Source organism: Alosa alosa, chromosome 1 (genome assembly GCF_017589495.1).
Source record: "Alosa alosa isolate M-15738 ecotype Scorff River chromosome 1, AALO_Geno_1.1, whole genome shotgun sequence".
NCBI classification, from domain to species: Eukaryota; Metazoa; Chordata; class Actinopteri; order Clupeiformes; family Clupeidae; genus Alosa; species Alosa alosa.
The window spans coordinates 20993125-21010502 of record NC_063189.1 but is presented as its reverse complement, the minus strand read 5'-3'; the positions used below and the strand labels follow the sequence as shown (position 1 = coordinate 21010502).

The following is a 17378-nucleotide window of genomic DNA, read 5'->3' as shown; positions in this document are numbered from 1 at the left end:
CCTAATTTGATAATTACAGGTAAGTGGAGTGCGCAGGCTGCTTGTGATACAGATCGGTTGATAAGGAGGTCCCTAGTGTGCTGTTCCCATGCACACACAAACAGAACACACACAGAAACGTACCCTCCAGCGAAAACACAACACACACTCATGCACGGGCGGAGTTTGAGAATCTGTGTAATCTGTGGGCTTCCTCCTCTTCAGAGGCGGCCGTTGCTGAGCGGCTGGCCTAGTTCAGCTGTGTGGCATGCCTGCCCTGCTGGTCTATTTTGAGGATGTGGAGCATGGTCTCCGCTGGCTCGTCTCCTGTCCTCTCTCTGTCTCTGTCCCGAGGGGCTCGGCCGCGGCCCCCACCAGCAGCTGCTGCAGTGGGAGATGAACACACCTTTCATTTGGGTCAGCGTGCTCAGATACAGTGGACTGCTTTAAACCAACCAAATCCATACGGTACCTCTTGACACCTATAGCCTCACCTCACCCATAATCACGACTTGAACTTTTTCTGTGTGGTACAGTGCTGTAAAACTGAGGAACTATCTCTTCAGCCCTGTACAGTAAAAGATGAATAGACTCCTGTCGTCATCATTATTGCTTGTTGACATCGAAACCGTAAGTTGGGAAACTGACCCCACCTTGAAAGGTATGCATGGTTGTTTCAAGGGTGCAGTTTATTATATTAACCCTGTGTCTTGTTCTTCAGGGGTCAGTTTGCAGGGAGAGGCCCAACATACCACACAAGTGCGCTCTAATTGAATGAAGCATATGATCCTACCCTGGACACGGCAGCGCTGCTAAAGCACAGATGGACACCGATCCGTTGTTACTGTATTGTAGACAGGCTTGACTTAATCAGAACTGAGGAGTGGCTGTAATCCCTCACGCCTTTATGTGGCTGACCCCATAACCACACACTCAGTCTGCCTGGGAAATCTGTCTGATAGCCCTTAAAAAGACAGATTAGCGCAGAATTAAGCATACACAAGGCACAGACAACCAAGCTCAGGCCAACTACACTCCACCGATCTGGGTCGCACAAATATCACTGACTGTAGAATATTTGAAACAGTCAACACTTCAGAGCAAATGCTGTTGCGCAAATACATTATAATTACTAATAAGAAATAATGCATGAAGATTACAGTCTGCCATTGTGTATCCCAGAAGGCCCATGTGTAAACATGTAACGTGTAGGAGACAAAAATGGCTTGTCCCTGGCATCAGCGTTGTCACCCTCCACACTCCCCCCCCCTCCTCTCTGCCTCTCCTGTGGGGTATTGATGCAGCTGGACCCCCTGTGCGGGGCTGGTCTGTCACTTGGAGGTCCAGCCACAGCAGTTTACGAGCCATCTGGGGGGCGGCTTTGGGCTGAGTGGCGGGCGGCTGCTTAAGACCAGGGAAGTGGAGACGGGCAGTGTGTGTGTGTGTGTGTCCAACAGTTGCCTTGACTGGGAGGACCACTGCTGTTGGGCCGGCTTGTTCCTTCTCCTGTTGTATAGGGTGGTGAGCTGGGAGGAACAGATGACAGTGGGGGATGATGGCATGGGTTTTCATGAATGAATGAAGTTGTCGGTTTGGTTGATAATGGCTGTTTGTCCTCACAGCATGGGGCCCTGGCTTGGTAGTTCAGTTCAGAGGGCTATTGTCTCATGCTGACCATGGTTGGCTGATGGTGTCTGCTGGCTGGGAGGAAGAGGGTTTTCTCTCCTATCACTTCATACCCCCCCACTGTAGTTCCCTGTGTCATGCTTTCTGTTTTCCCATCCATATCCCGTATCCCTCTTTTTCCACTCCTTGCGTATATACAAAATCGCTTGGTCACACTCATTCATTTAGTCACTTCCTCTCTGTCTCTCTCTATCTCTCTCACACACACACACACACACACACACACACACACACACCTTCTATTCCTCCTCCTCCTCTCCCTCCCTCCTCAAACCACAGCATGTTCAGAGCAGCTCCACTCCACCGTGCTGAGCACACCGCGGCAGTCTCTCCCTGAGCCTTCCTCTGTCACTAGCATGCATGAGTTGTTGCTGAAATATCCAGAACATTCTGCCCTGGCTTTAGAAACTACACATCACAAACAAGAGGCAGTTATGGTCCTAGAGAGGTAGGTGGAATTCTAGTAATTTGTGGAGTGTGTGTGTGTGTGTGCGGAGCACCAACTCTGCATTCTTGAGTAGTCCTCCCTGTGTGCTCTCTGAGGTCTAAGCAGAAACAGATGGGATTTACTCTGATATTCAAACTATTTCTCCACTGCTTTGTCAGTGTCTGGGTTTTATGGGGTGGGTGGGTAGCTCTATACCCCGTCCTGTGAAAGTGACCTCGTCTTTTTTAAAATGTGGCAGAGTGCTGATTGGCTATTCACACGAATAAGAAGTAGCTGATTGGCCGTTTTGTGTTGTCTGAAACGACATAATTGTCAGTTAACCCCCTGTTGTGTGTGCCTTACACTGACACAGAGGTCAGGGATTTAAAGGCAAACACCCACAGTAATGAGTCAAAAGGAGTGACTCCAACTCTCAAGAGTGCACTCAAACAACAGGCATTTCCTATAGACAATTTCTATTACTATTTGAGATGTTGTAGTTAGAAACTATAGTCCCACAGGGCTTTGTTGTTGGTCTAGTAACTTGCACATTCATGTCAAAACTGCTGTAGAGCAATGCATCATTCTAATAATAACAGACGCCATGCAGTGTCCTACAGGGGAAGGACATCAGGCAGAAAAGGCTATCTACATTTCCTTAGTTATTTACACTACGCAGCAGATATGAGTATGAGTACGGCTCTCTGGGACATGGTGGCTTTTGTTTACTGTATACAGTGTCTGGACCTTCTAACAAGGAAATAACAAGGAAGCCCCCTTAGTGGAGTTCACTGAGGCCAAACAGCAGTGTGAAAACATCAGCAGCCTGCTTCCAGGTTTACTGAATCTCTTACTGTATGCCTGTGATGTCTTATGCTGAGATCTCATGAGACTGCTGACATCACACAGGTTTGCAGTGCTTCCGTATTCACAACATGCCAAAACAAATCACTCTGAAGCTTTAGACTAATTAAACTGAACACTACCTATTCACACCCAGCTGTCTTTGCATCAGGCCTAGACTTTCTGTATCCTCTGAAAAGTTTCTGAGGCAACGTTGGATTGGCTGCAGTCTGATTGAGGCATTCCAACACCCTGTGGACTGGAACACTCTGTGAGCTGTCTTTGGCCAGCTTGGCTACGGTCTGGCCTCTCGCTCGGCATTGTGGAGGACCGGCCCTTTCCTCCCGTGGAAGCTGGGCTGTCTGCTCTATCTCTGTTGTCTCGCTACTTTTACGGCCAGCGTGTGAGACCGTGGAGGGAGCCGATAGGCCGGGCGATCCTGGGCGTGAGGCGAGTGTCCAACGCTTGGGCTCTCTGGTGTTTGTGGTTGTGGCATGGAAGGCCAGTTCTCAAAGATGCCAAAAAACTTGATGGTTTGGTTATACATGATCAACATGGTTCATCTGTAGAAAAAAGATCAGAGAGAGACCTCTATTATCTTCCGGTTTTTTTCTGCAAGAAGGTGTAGTTCATTTGAGTTGGCAGTGAATGAGCATTCATGTTCATTTAGTCTTGAATAAACCATTCATACTGGATTTCTCTTCTTAATTCATGCATACACAGTAAGACTCAAGTTCTTTCTTGGCAGTTGTCTTCTTACAGTTGGGCTGTTATCATGGCTGATACACTCGATTGCACTACTGTGGGGTATACATATATATTCCATTCCATAGGCTGAGGTATTCTGTACACTTGTGAGTGCGTGGGTGCTTGGCTGTTATGTATAACTTACTCTCTGGCATGCTCTTCCACAGGCCCTCAGGGCTCAACAGCATCAGCACAGTTGCCATGACTCCCATTGCTCAGTGAGGACCACCTCTTTCTCCCACACTATGGTCTAAACCCACACAGCACGGGCACCAGCATCATGATGGCCTCCGTGGTTGCCAATGGGAACCAAGGCAGCCAGTCGCTGGTCCTGAAGGGGGTGGACCCAGAGACATGCATGATCGTCTTCAAGAATCACTGGGCGCAGGTGAGAGCATCACTTATCATCACTACAGAATGAACTTCAATGAAGAGTGCCTGAAGAGTCATTGGAAGCAATCATTCATATACATTAGACTGCATGAATACAACAGTTTGAGATCATGTCGTCGTTATGTTTGTTGAAAGTAGTCTTTTCTATTGATTTAGTGGAGGCTCTGAAAACCAGTGCTTATTACTCCAGCAAACAACACATTCATGCCTAGTTTATCCTGCCAATTGATCACTAAGCTGTTAATAGATTTTAATTAGGTGTGCTTATGTGAGGCAGGGCAGGGGCTGCACCACCACACGCATGACTGCTCTAAGATTCTGTGCTATGACTGGCATTAGGAGGTTCAACACCCATCTCATCTGTCGATACACTCATGAGCCCATTTACTAAGTTGTGAGTATGGATGTGTGTGTGTGTGTGGGGGGGGGGGGGGGGGGCTGTGTTAAAAACCTCCCTGGACTCATGCCATGCATGCTCCATCCCCTCTGTGGACGTTGGCAGTGCGGTGCGGCAGTTCTCTCCTCACATAGCAGCTGCCCTGCCCCCGAACACAACAGGCTTTGTTTGTGTACAAGAGAGAGCAGGTCACCAAGCCTGAAATTAGACTCCTGACTGAGTGACTGAGAGTGGTGAGTAGTGTAGCGAATTGAAAACAAATCAGCCTGACAGCACAAATATGTGCAAGCCAGTGTGGTGGAGGTAGACTACAAATAAGGTTAATGCCACAAAGATGAGCAAAACAGCAAGGGAAAGTGAAGGGAGAATCTTTTTTGGCCCAGGAATAACAAACATTTTTCAGTTCTCTTGAACTGTTTCTCTTGTTATAAACAAAGTGTAAACTGCAGCAATAACATGCTGTATATGCTCAAGATTGCACTCAATGCACATGCCTAAACGTGTGTTTCAAATAAATTCACTGGAATGCTATAAGAGTTGTGGTAACCAGTGTACACACTAGAGTAAGTGGGATGTCATGTGAATCCATTATGTAACCCCTCCACTCCATCACATTCACTCACATGGGGCTTGAACAGAGAACATCAATACTCCCACCTATGGAGCCCTGTGACCACACATTGTTGTGTAACTCCTCGCTTCCACTTGGCTGTGTGGTTATAAGTAGCTTCTGGGTCATCCGTGGCTCTGGCCTGACGTCCACGGTGCACGCCTCGTCTGTAATGATGGAAGTGAGCTGAGATGGGAGGAAATAACCTTCAGCTCACAGCGATAGGACTGATGGAGCATCAGCGTCCTTATCTGCGCTGGCTCTCTGCCTCTTCCTGGTCTGTCTGTCCGCTGGTTGACACGTTCTAATCTGTCACCTGAATGATTGTCGCCGTAGATGGCCATTGCCATGGTAGCAGACCATGGCTTAGACACTGGCCTTATTGTTTGTGGTTCCCTACTTCCTTTGTTCCCTTAGCACCAGATTTAGAATGATCTGTGTCACTGGAGTCTGGACTGTGGGACAGTGTCAGAACTGTGGGAGTAGCAGTCATATTAACACCTTAACAAATTAAAAGTTTGGTTATTAACCAAGGAAACGAGCAGAGTGAAGAATTGTGTCACTGTGTCAGCTGAGCAACAGCATTTCTACTGAAACAAATCAAGTGTATGCTTTTATCTATGGATCTATCATTCTTTTCTGTCTAAAGGTTGCTCATTTCAGATGAGTTAACTGTTCTGTTATTCCACCTACAGTATAGCTTTCCAATATGTCCAGTATGTCAATATGTCATTTTGTTGTAATGACTAAAGTTTTTGTTCAGTTTGTTTTTTATATATATGTATATGTATATAAATGTATCTTGAAACTGCTCTCTCTCTCTCTATTCTCACTCTATCTGTGTTCTCCTCATGAGCCTTTAGTAGTCCACTGTAACCTGTATAGTATGTTAAGGAGATGTTGTGCAGAGTCAGAGTGAGTGTGAATGTGCAGTAATAGTAACACCAGCTGTACTGTCCTTTCTTTGGTCAGGTGGTGAAGATCTTGGAGAAGCATGACCCGCTGCGCAGTGGTGGAGGTGGCGTCTCAGCGCTGCGTGGTGGTGGAGGTGGCATGTCGGCACTGGCAGGGCTGGGTGGTGGGGTCGGGGGCCTGGGCGGTCTTCGCTTCGGGCCCATCCCGGGCGACGAGGCCAGCGCCGTGCAGAACTACGTGGAGCACATGCTCTTCCTGCTGATGGAGGAGGAGAGCGGGCAGGAGGGCGCCATGGGCCCCATCCTGGAGTTCGTGGTGATGGAGAACGTGATGGAGCGCCTGTTCCTGTGGAGCCTGCGCCGCGAGTTCACCGACGACATGAAGCTGGAGCAGCTGAAGATGTATGAGATGCTGGTGGGCCAGGCGCGCCAGCCGCTGCTGCACCACAAGCCCGTGCTACGGCCACTCATGATGCTGCTGTCGGCCTGCTCGTCGCCGGGGCCCGCCGCCGCCGCCGCCTCGTCGCCGGCCGTGGAGGCCGAGCTGGTGCTGCTGCTGCACCAGCTGTGCTGCGTGCTGGCCAAGGACCCGTCCGTGCTGGAGCTCTTCTTCCACACCAGCGAGGACCAGGGCGCCGCCAACTTCCTCATTTTCTCGCTGCTCATCCCTTTCATCCACCAGGAGGGCGCCGTGGGACAGCAGGCTCGGGATGCACTGCTGCTCATCATGGCGCTGTCCGCCGAGAACCACGTGGTGGCCAAGCACATTGCAGAGAATACCTACTTCTGCCCGGTAACACTGCCCGTATTACTGCCACTTACAGTTGTGTAGATCTTTCCTTTTTAGCTCTCATTTTTCACACTTTATTTCTCTTTCTCTCTCTCTCTCTATCTCTCTATCTCTCTCTCCCTCCCCACTGCATTCATAGACTGTATCATAGTCTGTTCAAGTCTGTGCTATTATGTTGATAGAACTCACAGAAAAAGTAGATGGAGATTTATTGTGAGGAAAAATTTGCTCTGTGTTTTTGAAAAATGAGAATTTGATGAAAAATGACAATAGAAATAATCATCCTTAAACTGCACATGGGGTGTCCTCAGTACTTACGGTTTCTATGAGTTCTGTTTGACCAGTGTAGAGAGGCCATATGAATGCACTGAGGGTATTGTTAGCCAGTGAACAGTAGGCTCTGTTGTGAGGTGTAATTCCATCCAGTGGAACAGCCCTGCGTGCTCATTGCTGATAAACGCATCTGAACGGAGTGACCACAAGTGCCCATGGCTGGGTTTAGGACACCCCCCGCACTGCAGATGATTACGCCTTACGTAAGACACTTTGACAGCACACACCGGCGGGGCATTCAGCTGATCCATATTAAGTGATTACCTGCTGAGTAGCGGTGTCTGTTTGAGTCGGTTATTGGACCTGATGGAGGAGCAGCGCATGATTTCCCCTTGTATACAGCTGCTCACTCAGATCCGTTAGGTGACACTACATCTGGTCAGAACAGGGAGAGAAACCTTTCCAGACGTAATGAAAATGAATGTTTTTGTCATTATGAGCACAGGTTGAGTTCATTTAGTGCATAGTGGATTTCATTTTAAGCCTGAGCAAAACTGAAATGATTTAATGAATCTGATTATATCCAACATAACAGTACAACTGTAAACATTTCACTCTAAATATAGTCAAGTGTCATGGTCTTAACACAGTTGGTGTATGTATGCTACTCTTGTTGACCGATGGCCCTCCTGACCCCTGGTGTCTCTCTCTCTGTGTCTGCTGGCAGGTTCTGGCCACAGGTCTGAGTGGCCTGTACTCCTCGCTGCCCACCAAGCTGGAGGTGGGCAGTGATGAGTGGCACTGCCTGCACAGAGAGGACTGGCAGCAGATGCCTGCCCTGGTGCAGTTCCTCAACTCCCTTGAATTCTGCAACGCTGTCATCCAGGTCACTGTTGTTTCCAGCATTTCATTTCATTGCAACTTTATTTTCTGCCATTAAAACCACTCTGTTTACTCAACAAAGGCAACTGCAGAACCTCTATTTGACTTTCCTGTATGTTGGTTCTAGGTGGCACATCCCTCTATTAGAGATCAGCTGCTGGGGTACATCTATAATGGCTTCCTGGTACCTGTTCTGGCCCCAGCTCTGCACAAGGTCGGTAGGAAAACCTGACCTCCCAAACACCACTAGTGCTGCAAAATACTGTAAAGTGTAACATCAAAGACCGTATAAAACCCTCAGACAACATTTGCCATGAGTTGTGTTCTGTGCGCCATGTTGTAGTTGACTCTGGAGGAGGTGATGACCACCACGGCCTACTTGGACTTGTTCCTTAGGAGCGTGTCTGAACCAGCGCTCCTGCAGACCTTCCTCAGCTTCATCCTGCTCCATCGCCACGACAGCGTCCACATCCTTGACACCCTCGTCAGCCGCATCAACGTACCCTTTCAAGTAAGCCCAGGACACATTCTACCAATCTATGTCTATATATGCCCCATTTTTTCATCTTTAGAGTTTAAAATGACAGACAGAACTTAAAGCCAACCTTTCATGTATCAACTCCATTTCCACTGTGTTCCACTTGGTGAGAGAAAGGTAGAAAGGTAGAGCCTCTGTCCCTGCTGGAATAAATGTTAGAATCAAGAGCCAACGCTGCCTCTCTGACAGGGTAGTTATCTCAATGTCTAATTAGGCGAAACGATTCAAATGGGAAAATAGTGGCTTTTGAAAGAAAAATATGCCGCCCATGCTATCTAGACCTATCTATCTAGTTTTTGAGATATTTTGAAAAACTATTGTTTGCTTTAGAGTTGAATTGAAGCAGCACCTTTTGTCACTGCTGTTCTATTATTTTGTGAGTCCTCATCAGCATAGTTCACCAGACAGTGCTGAGAGAGTTAAGACACATGACTGCACATGAGTAACAGCATGGTTCAGGAAATTCTTCTGATTCTTCTCTGAAATGCTTCTACAGTTGGCACTTCAGAATGTGCCTAATTCTGTACTTCAGGCTGAAGTTCAGTGATGTCAAAGGTTTTCCCTGGGTTTTGAGAACAATGGCTTGATGACGTTTAGTCAATAACATCCCAGGGCTTCTAAATGGAGCGAATCAATTATTTCTAAATGTTGGGTGGCAGAACAGGATGCTTAACTGAGGAGGTCATTAAAGGAGGAAGCCCTCAAGAATTTAGCCCAAAACATCCTCTTGACCAGACTCATAACTGAAACATCAGGGCATCTCCAGGACAATGTGCATTGTACAAATAACATTTGGATTTATTCAACACACTTCAGTGCTAGAGTGAAGTGCATCTTTTATATTTGCTGAACTGTGAAAGGCTCTGTAATTGAGTTTGGTCTGTATCTTTTGGACTGCTGTTTATGTATTGTTTGTGGCATTTCTGTTTCCTTCCAGTTGGGGACTGTATCCTTGGCCTTGTTCCGCACTCTGATTGGCTTGTATTGTGAGGATGTCATGTTACAGCTCATATTAAGGTGAGCATGTTTGTTATTCTTACCTATTTTTATACAATCATAATCTATATAAATGCTTACTGGTTGACTACTATGTGTCTGTGTAACCCTGCAAGTGTAACCCACTATTGTCTGTGCACACAGCCTGTGTAGGCTTTTACATGTGTGTCAACAGTTCAAAACCGGTTTTGCCGGTACCAGTAGCACAAAATAAGGTGGCTAACCTAATTCGGAATGTCTCTGTGGTGCTGTGTGGATTAATGCCATCTACCTAATAGGCTCACACACCTCTTTGAAGCCCTTGTAGAGGTCCAAGTAGACCTGCTGTTTGTGGTTGCCATGCCTCGTAGGTTGTGGGAGATTACAGTCTGTTCAAAGCAACCTTGAGCATGCTCACTTCCCATGCCTGCTATCCTCAGCAGTAGCCTCAGGAGGGCCTCTAACATGCTTAGCTCTGCTGCATGTGCAGGTACCTGATCCCGTGCAATCACATGATGCTGAGCCAGCGAGCTGTACTGAGGGAGAGGGACTGCTACTCCGTCTCCGCCGCTAAGTTCCTGTCCCTCACACCCTCCTGCTGCTCCCCAGACATCATCCCTCCACCCCTCCGACAGCTGGACGGAGTCCTGTGGTCCAAGACTGGAGATGGTGCTCACCATGGAGCTATGGGTAAGGAAAGAAGGGGAAAATGGTGCGCAGAGGTGAATAAATACTCTACTGGCTACCTATATGTTATCCAGTGTGCAGCTCTGACTGAGTTGTCTTTTGTTGTAACTGTGGTGGTGTGGGGCTGTATGTGTAACTGTTGTTTTTTTAATTGCCTATGTATGAGCTGTGTATGTCTGTGATGCAGTGATCGTGACAATAAAGGGGACAATAAAGTATTCTTGGGGACAATAAAGTATTCTTTATTTTACTTGATTTCACATAAAAAGTTGGCCGTGTTACGGCTATGGCTCTGCTTGGCTCCCATTGGATTGAACAGTAATTCTGTTTTTCAGTCAAGCGCTAGACAGATGATCTCATTTTAAGTGGTTCAGAATGGTTGATTTGGATTGTTTGTAAAATCTTATTGAAGGGATAGGTGTTGTGTAGAGAAAGCAAGTAAGTTAAGTAGGACTTGATCCAAATCTGTGTGGGTCTTTTGGCTCTGTAAGCACAGTGGCGTTTCCTGTGTTAATCTGAGTCAAGGAAGTGCCTAGCACCAAAGAAAATCTCTCGCTGTGGCAAGACTTTTCATCAGACTTAGTGGGGAGTGTATGCAAATGAAATCTGAACATGGTGTGCTTCATTGTTATGACCTGATCTCCATATGAATTTGCAATAGCTCTGCCCCTCTTATCTCTATGCATATGCCAGTTACTTTGTATGCTAAACAAGTTATTTATTTCAGTGCTCTTTAGGGAATTCACTTTTCCCTGTGTTGCTGATTTTCCAGTTTTAGAGTTTACTCTGCATTTGTTTCTCCCAGAGACTGATGAGGACTGCTCTCAGATGGACAGCTCGGGCCACTCCTGTGTCATTGGCTCGGAGATCTACATGGACGCCAGCTACTTGCATTACCTGTATGATGCCCGCAGTGGGATCAGCAGTTGCATCCGTGCCTGTCAGGTGTGGTCGGCACCTTATGACGGTGAAAAGCCACCCCCTGAGGAGTACCAGCCCAGCACACTAGAGGAAGTGGGCAGACCGCGTGCGCCCACACTCTCCCGAAAGCCGCCTGCCGTCCCCCAGTCCCACCGCCCACTGAAGCCCCGTCCAGACCCTCAGAGGGACTCCCCTGCTGCCCCTAATTTACAGGAGCTCGAGTGGGATGACAGCTACGATGCAGGTTCTGCTCAACCCCCAGCAGAGCCAGAGGTCACTAAGCCCATGCCGGTGGAGCCCCCAAAACACATCCAGGAGCTGAGGAAAAATGCCATCATGCTCATCAAGGGCTCCTACATCGAGGAGTCCGATTTTCAAAATGACGTCATGGTGTACAACCTTGTGGCACAAAAGGATGCGAGTGACCCTGTTGAACTGCCCAAAGCTGTGAGCACAGCACCTGTAGACAAGCAAACAAATTCAGGAAACCCATTAACAAATGCAAATAACCACCAGCTTAGGCAGAACTGTCAGGAGAGTGATGGGACGGTCAGTAATGGCCTCAGCCTTTCTCCCCTACATAGTGTTGAGGAGGATCAGGGCATATACAGTTTACAGGCTCAGTCCAGTTTGGATGGTGAGGAGCTCTTGGCTCAGTATGAGGAGCTGATCCAGACCCTGGGGGTGGAGGCTGGGAGTCCCATCAGAGCGGAGCGGGACTTCCAGCATGCCATTTCCCCCACGGAGGAGGAAGAAGAGGAAGTGGACTTTACCTTTTCCGCCGAAACGCCAGAGGCAGAGAAGATCCCCTCACCATTTGTAACAAAGCCTCGCAGTGGGAGCAGGACCCATGGAGTGCCTTTCACTGGTAAATACTGACATATCCGTTGATGGTGTAGTTCCATGTGAAGAGTATGGACCCTTTCAAGAGAGTTCCATTATCAGCATCATAGTTGGCCCCACAAGACTTCCTTTTTAACATTCCATATGTTATCTTAATGCAGAGGAAGTAGATTGGGGCCCAAATAGAACGTTCAAGCATTGTTTTTGTTTACCTTGTTGAAAGGGTCTATAAGATGAAAGGTTTGATTATGTAAACATGTGTAGTATTGGATGGTATTTCTGACCAAGTTGACATCTCCCTCAGGGCCATTTGTGAGTGTGCTGCTGTCGCGTCTGGAGAACATGCTGGACAACTCGCTACATGTCAACCTGCTCCTCACGGGCATCCTGGGTCAGCTGGCCACCTACCCCCAGCCCATCCTGCGCTCCTTCCTGCTCAACACCAGCATGGTGCTGCAGCCCAGCGTGCGCTCCCTCTACCAGGTCAGCTCACTACAGGCCTCGCTTGTCTCTTGAAGCACTAGAGGACACCTGCTTAGCTTCACTAGACTGCTTTTAAGCTCTTTGATAAGCGCCATCAACTCCCATGTCTGACACTCAAACCCTTGGAGGTGTGTGTCAGTGTAGGTAAATCAAATAGCTGGGAGCTGTCTGCCTGATGGAAAGCCTACAATAAAACTAGAGCGAGACCTTCAAAAGATGAGGTGAAAGATTGTCTGTAAACACATACAGTAGTTTTCTTTCATTCACCGTAAGCCTTTTTCTGACCCAGTACTTGTTCATGAGACCACTGAAGGACTGTGCTGCCTGTTTTGACTTGTATCACATGTGTGCTGTCTGTATGTGGTTCCAGGTGCTGGCATCTGTGAAGAATCAGATTGACCAGCTTGCAATGACCCGGAAGGACTTTTCAGAATTGCTGACAACGGCCCAGCATTCCCTACTGGCCAGAGAAAGTTCACTCTGGGGTGAAGGCAAGTTTATTATTAGTCAGCTTTTTGCCTCTACATGCTGTTATCATTGATCTTGGTGTTCATTTGTCATATCTGAGTTGTTTTAAGTCAGAGATTTGTTTTTTTTCTAGACTGTTAGCTCTTAGTAGATCTAACACACCCATGCACATGTAAATTTCTCTATAAGTAGAATTTCTTCAATTCTGCAGAATTTCTGGCTACAATTACAACAGAGTAAAAAAAATGAAATAATCCCGTGCTCGGTCAGTATATGAAATCCGTGCATATGTTATCAGGTAAGGCTATGGTATATTTAGTTCATATGGTATATGAACAGAAATCATTTTTATTGATGGTAATTTTGATACCATAGATTTAATAGAGACCCAGTCAGACCATTAGTATGAAAAATCAGGAACAGAGTTTATTTACAATGATGCGCATCAAGGGAGAGACAGCATGACTTCACCTGAAGATCCATCAGCTGCTCTAACTATACAAGGAAATAGTTAGAGTTTAAGTATCCTTCCAGGCTGACGGGAGATGGCGTTGGTCATCCCATCTCACGTGGACTACACTGAATCAGACCCTGATTAGTGGCAGCTTGGCAATCCGGAGCAGATAGCTACTGATGCAGCCATGCAGAACAGTGAAACACTGCAAAGTCATAATATTCCTGCTTATCTCTAAACACAGTCACACAGAGATATACACAGGGACAGTCCAGATATCATACAGTCATTACATAGAATCATACTTTTAGTATCAAAGTGACCTACTAATGAGAAATGCAGAACATTAAACCACATATTGGAATATTGGACATAATGCAGAACATTAAACCACATATTGGAATATTGGACATAATGTTCTATTCCACTTTCTCTCAGTATCGAACCGTCTGGAGTTTTATTTTGTTATGACACACAACACATCAGTTGTTATGCATGTCTGTTATGCATGTCTGTTACACATGAACTAAAGCTATTTAATTATTAGACAAAATCATTTACTGATTTAATACTGTACATACGACCAATCCTATGTGCAAATATGGGAGGGCCAGTGCAACACTCGTGTGTGTCCACACACAGACAAGGAAGCCACAAGAAACTTAAATCGACCTGTGTCCTATTTCTTTTTAGATGTTAAAAGTGCTACTGATTACCATTCATGCTTGCACCTTGTGCTGAGTCAGTGAATCAGCAAATATTGTTATCAGAGCTGGCTCTCATGTGTGGTTGCCACTGCACTGAGGCCTGTTCACAGCGCTCTCAAAAGACTGACTTTTATTCTCATGGTTACACTATTCAGGTCTCAAAATATTCCTGCCATCAGTCACAACTGTCCCTGCATTTAATATTCATAAAGGGTGCCCAAGAACTCTGAGCACTTGTCAGATATACTCTATCAGCTGTGTATCACCTAGACATATGCTGTTATTTCACACTGACTGTACGACTGCTGTCTTGGAAAGGAGTTACATACTGTAGTTAAAGTGTTACCATAAAATCTTTTGCTTGCGCCACATGCCATGCCCTGCTGTATACACGGTATATGACACATTATTCATGAGGGAAATAATCTCCCTGGCTAAGCCACGCGTTTGTCCTTTCTGGATCCATAGATGTGCGGCCAGATTCTCACAGTTTGGAGAATGGGGATGGTGGAAAACCAAAACCCAAGACCATCCTGCCAGCCAACCGCACAGAGGTGTACGGCACCGTCCTGTTTACCGAGTTCCTCAAAGAGCTGGCAGCCATCGCCCAGGAGCACACCATCCTCTCCCACCTCCCCATGGAGGAGTAGCCCATGGAGGAGTAGCCCATGGAGGAGTAGCCATCCTCACCCACCTGCCCATGGAGAAGTAGCCACCCTCACCCACCTGCCCGTGGAGGAGTAGCCCAGGACTCTGAGAGGTGGGATGGGAACACATGTGAACATTCTCCAACGTCTTAAGAACCTTTCAATAATGAACGTCTCATTCTTCTCTGCACTAATAGATACCTCTTGGATGGATGATTAATTAGCTACTCAGTTTATTTTATGAAACACATGATGACTATATTTAAAGTTGTGTGAGTTTTTTTCCTCATACTCCATAAATACTTTTGAACCATTCCCTTTTATCTGGAAACATCTGATCAGTACCCTTAGTGGCTTAGCTGCCTGTGGACAATCCTATGCAAAGTGTCTTACGTGCAAGGAATGCATCCCATCGTTCGTATGCATACACAGAAGGTGACCTACATTGGTGGCCTGCTCCACCCCACCCAGGGGAAACCGGACACCAGTGAACAGCCCTGAAACAGGACACCTGCAGGAGGAGACCAAAGACAGAGGAGCAGGTGAAGGGCAGCCCAGCGCAGCACAGGAGGGAGTCGCTGACCGCGCTGTCTGTCAGCACAGCTGTGTGAAACAGGATTGTTTGTTCATAGAAAGATGATCATGAACTCAGATGGTGATATCTCAGAGGGTAGATTCAATTGGTTGTTGTACACTCCATATTGTGGCCTTACAGCATTAGACTGTTTGTGCCTCCTTTTGCTCAGACGAGCTCATGGACAACACTGCTGCCTACATTTGATGCAATGCTTTATAAACACAACGGTTCTTCCCTGGCTTTTTTTTCTTCATTTTGGGGGGTTATAGGCCGAAAACACTTACTCCTGGAGTCGTCTTTGCACTCAATCTTACACTAAAAGTGTGATTAATCGTTTTTACTCACTGAAGTTCTATTGGTTCCAATTTCACAAAACAGTTTGCATGCATTTTTTGTCTGTGAGATTAGTTTGCTTGCTTGCCAATTTGATTTAATTGTCCTATGAGTTAAGAAAAAAGCGCAATTTATTTTTGGCTGGATTCTGTGATGGTACGCACAGAGGGTATAGAAGGACATATTATTATTCTGATGGTTTCTGACCTTGCCTTTGCACGAGCAATGGCCTTTTGGAAGTCACCATGCCTAGTTTTAATCATGTGAGCACCATCATTTAAGTTCCAACTTGCTTCACTATTTCTACTGACACACAGTACCGTTGATGTCAACTCTTTTTGAGAGAACTTGGCTAGCCACCCAGTGCATTACTGACGTTGAAGTGGATATTACTTCAACAACAGTTGTAAGCCTAAGGAAAATAGACAATACCTCATTGAGTTGCATTGCTCATCAGTCTCCATTTCACAACCCCACAGCAATTAAACATATCATATGACACACCCTGTGTGTCATAACCAATATCCAAGCCTTACTCCATATTAGAGTTAACACATGTACGGAAATGGTTGTGTTATTTTAATGCAAACAGGAGATGTGTAAATTGATATTTTGACATTTAGTATACTGTACTGTTTATAAATATTTCTGATGGGGGTGGGTATTTAAACCGTTTTGTAGAAAGAGAGAGAGATTCTATTGCCATATTTTTTCACAGAAGTTGTGTGGGAGTTCTGCATTTTTCTGCCTGTCATTTCTATTGGAGTTGACATCTAGTGTGTATATGTGTATATGTATGTGTATGTACGCATGCCTGTAGGTATGGCGGCAGATTTCTACCACATAAGCACAATTTGTACTGATTCTGTTGCGGTGATTAATGTTGATCTAAGCCTGCATGGAGTATGCTGTATGCCCCCAAGACTCAAAAGAGTTGCCTTGGTTTTGGAGGATCTTTTTTACAATTATGCATATTACATACAGGTGTGTCATCACTGTAAAATAAAAGATATTTAGTTACAATCTTTTTCTTAACAATCTTCCACCATGTCAAAGAGACAGGCTGTAGGCTACGCACCGTGCTTGCCGTAGGAACCAATTGTTGTGGTATAATAAAGACCATGTTCGTGACGGCATGAACCCAAAGATATTTATAAATGAGTGTATGGTCAGGGCTTCTGTTTGTGTAGAGTGCTTCATAATATTTCTTGTGCATTCCTCATCACAGTACTACGGTAGTCTCCTCAAGGTAACATCCTTAACAACTTGAAATGTTATTAATTTCTTCACATCTTCATTTTGTGATCCTTGGATACAGATGTGGCTGTCTAATTGTACATTTTAAGCCCATATTTCCCTTGAAGCTCTTGTAGTTAAGACTTTTTTATGTTCCCATTCTGTGGATTCTTGTTTTTATTCTGTCTGTCATGCACACATGTATGATGTCTTTATTAAAGAGCTCTTTTACCTTATTTTTTTTATTTATTCTGTATTTGTTTTATCCACTGACAACTTGCCCCTTTTTGTAAGGAATACATATAAATCTATAGTGGCATAGTTTCAGTGATTTATACGCAATGAAACACTGAAAGAAAGGGCTCAAATAAACTCCAGTGTCTTGCACAGATATTCATCAATAGTGGCTCAGGAGAGGTTTGGGATGTGTAGAAGTGGAGTGAGTGCTTTCCTTATTTGGCTGTGTCCCCCTCTTGTAGTAGTGCTCATTCAAATGGAGGCTTTTGTTGAAAACTGGGTCTCTCCTCAGTGCTTCGGTAATGGCTGGAGAATAGCCTTGTCCTCAGCC

The 17378-nt window shown here is 45.9% G+C and overlaps 1 protein-coding gene across 3 annotated transcripts in view; it reads left to right on the top strand.

Moving 5' to 3' along the window:
• Positions 1-17046, top strand: part of fhip1aa (FHF complex subunit HOOK interacting protein 1Aa) — a 24142-nt gene extending 7096 nt beyond the window's left edge. Inside the window, exons 1-12 of one of the 3 annotated variants that reach the window (XM_048256838.1) lie at positions 1888-2113; positions 3850-4070; positions 6055-6789; positions 7787-7945; positions 8069-8155; positions 8285-8452; positions 9417-9496; positions 9945-10176; positions 10949-11930; positions 12210-12388; positions 12759-12879; positions 14486-17046. In XM_048256838.1, the coding sequence (XP_048112795.1) occupies positions 3963-4070; positions 6055-6789; positions 7787-7945; positions 8069-8155; positions 8285-8452; positions 9417-9496; positions 9945-10176; positions 10949-11930; positions 12210-12388; positions 12759-12879; positions 14486-14667 (3033 nt within the window). In that variant the 5' untranslated portion in view covers positions 1888-2113; positions 3850-3962 and the 3' untranslated portion in view covers positions 14668-17046. Of the gene's footprint in view, positions 1-1887; positions 2114-3849; positions 4071-6054; positions 6790-7786; positions 7946-8068; positions 8156-8284; positions 8453-9416; positions 9497-9944; positions 10177-10946; positions 11931-12209; positions 12389-12758; positions 12880-14485 lie in introns of those variants that run through there. The other 2 variants (XM_048256847.1, XM_048256830.1) reach the window with 2 other exon arrangements.
• The last annotated feature ends 332 nt before the right edge of the window (positions 17047-17378 follow it).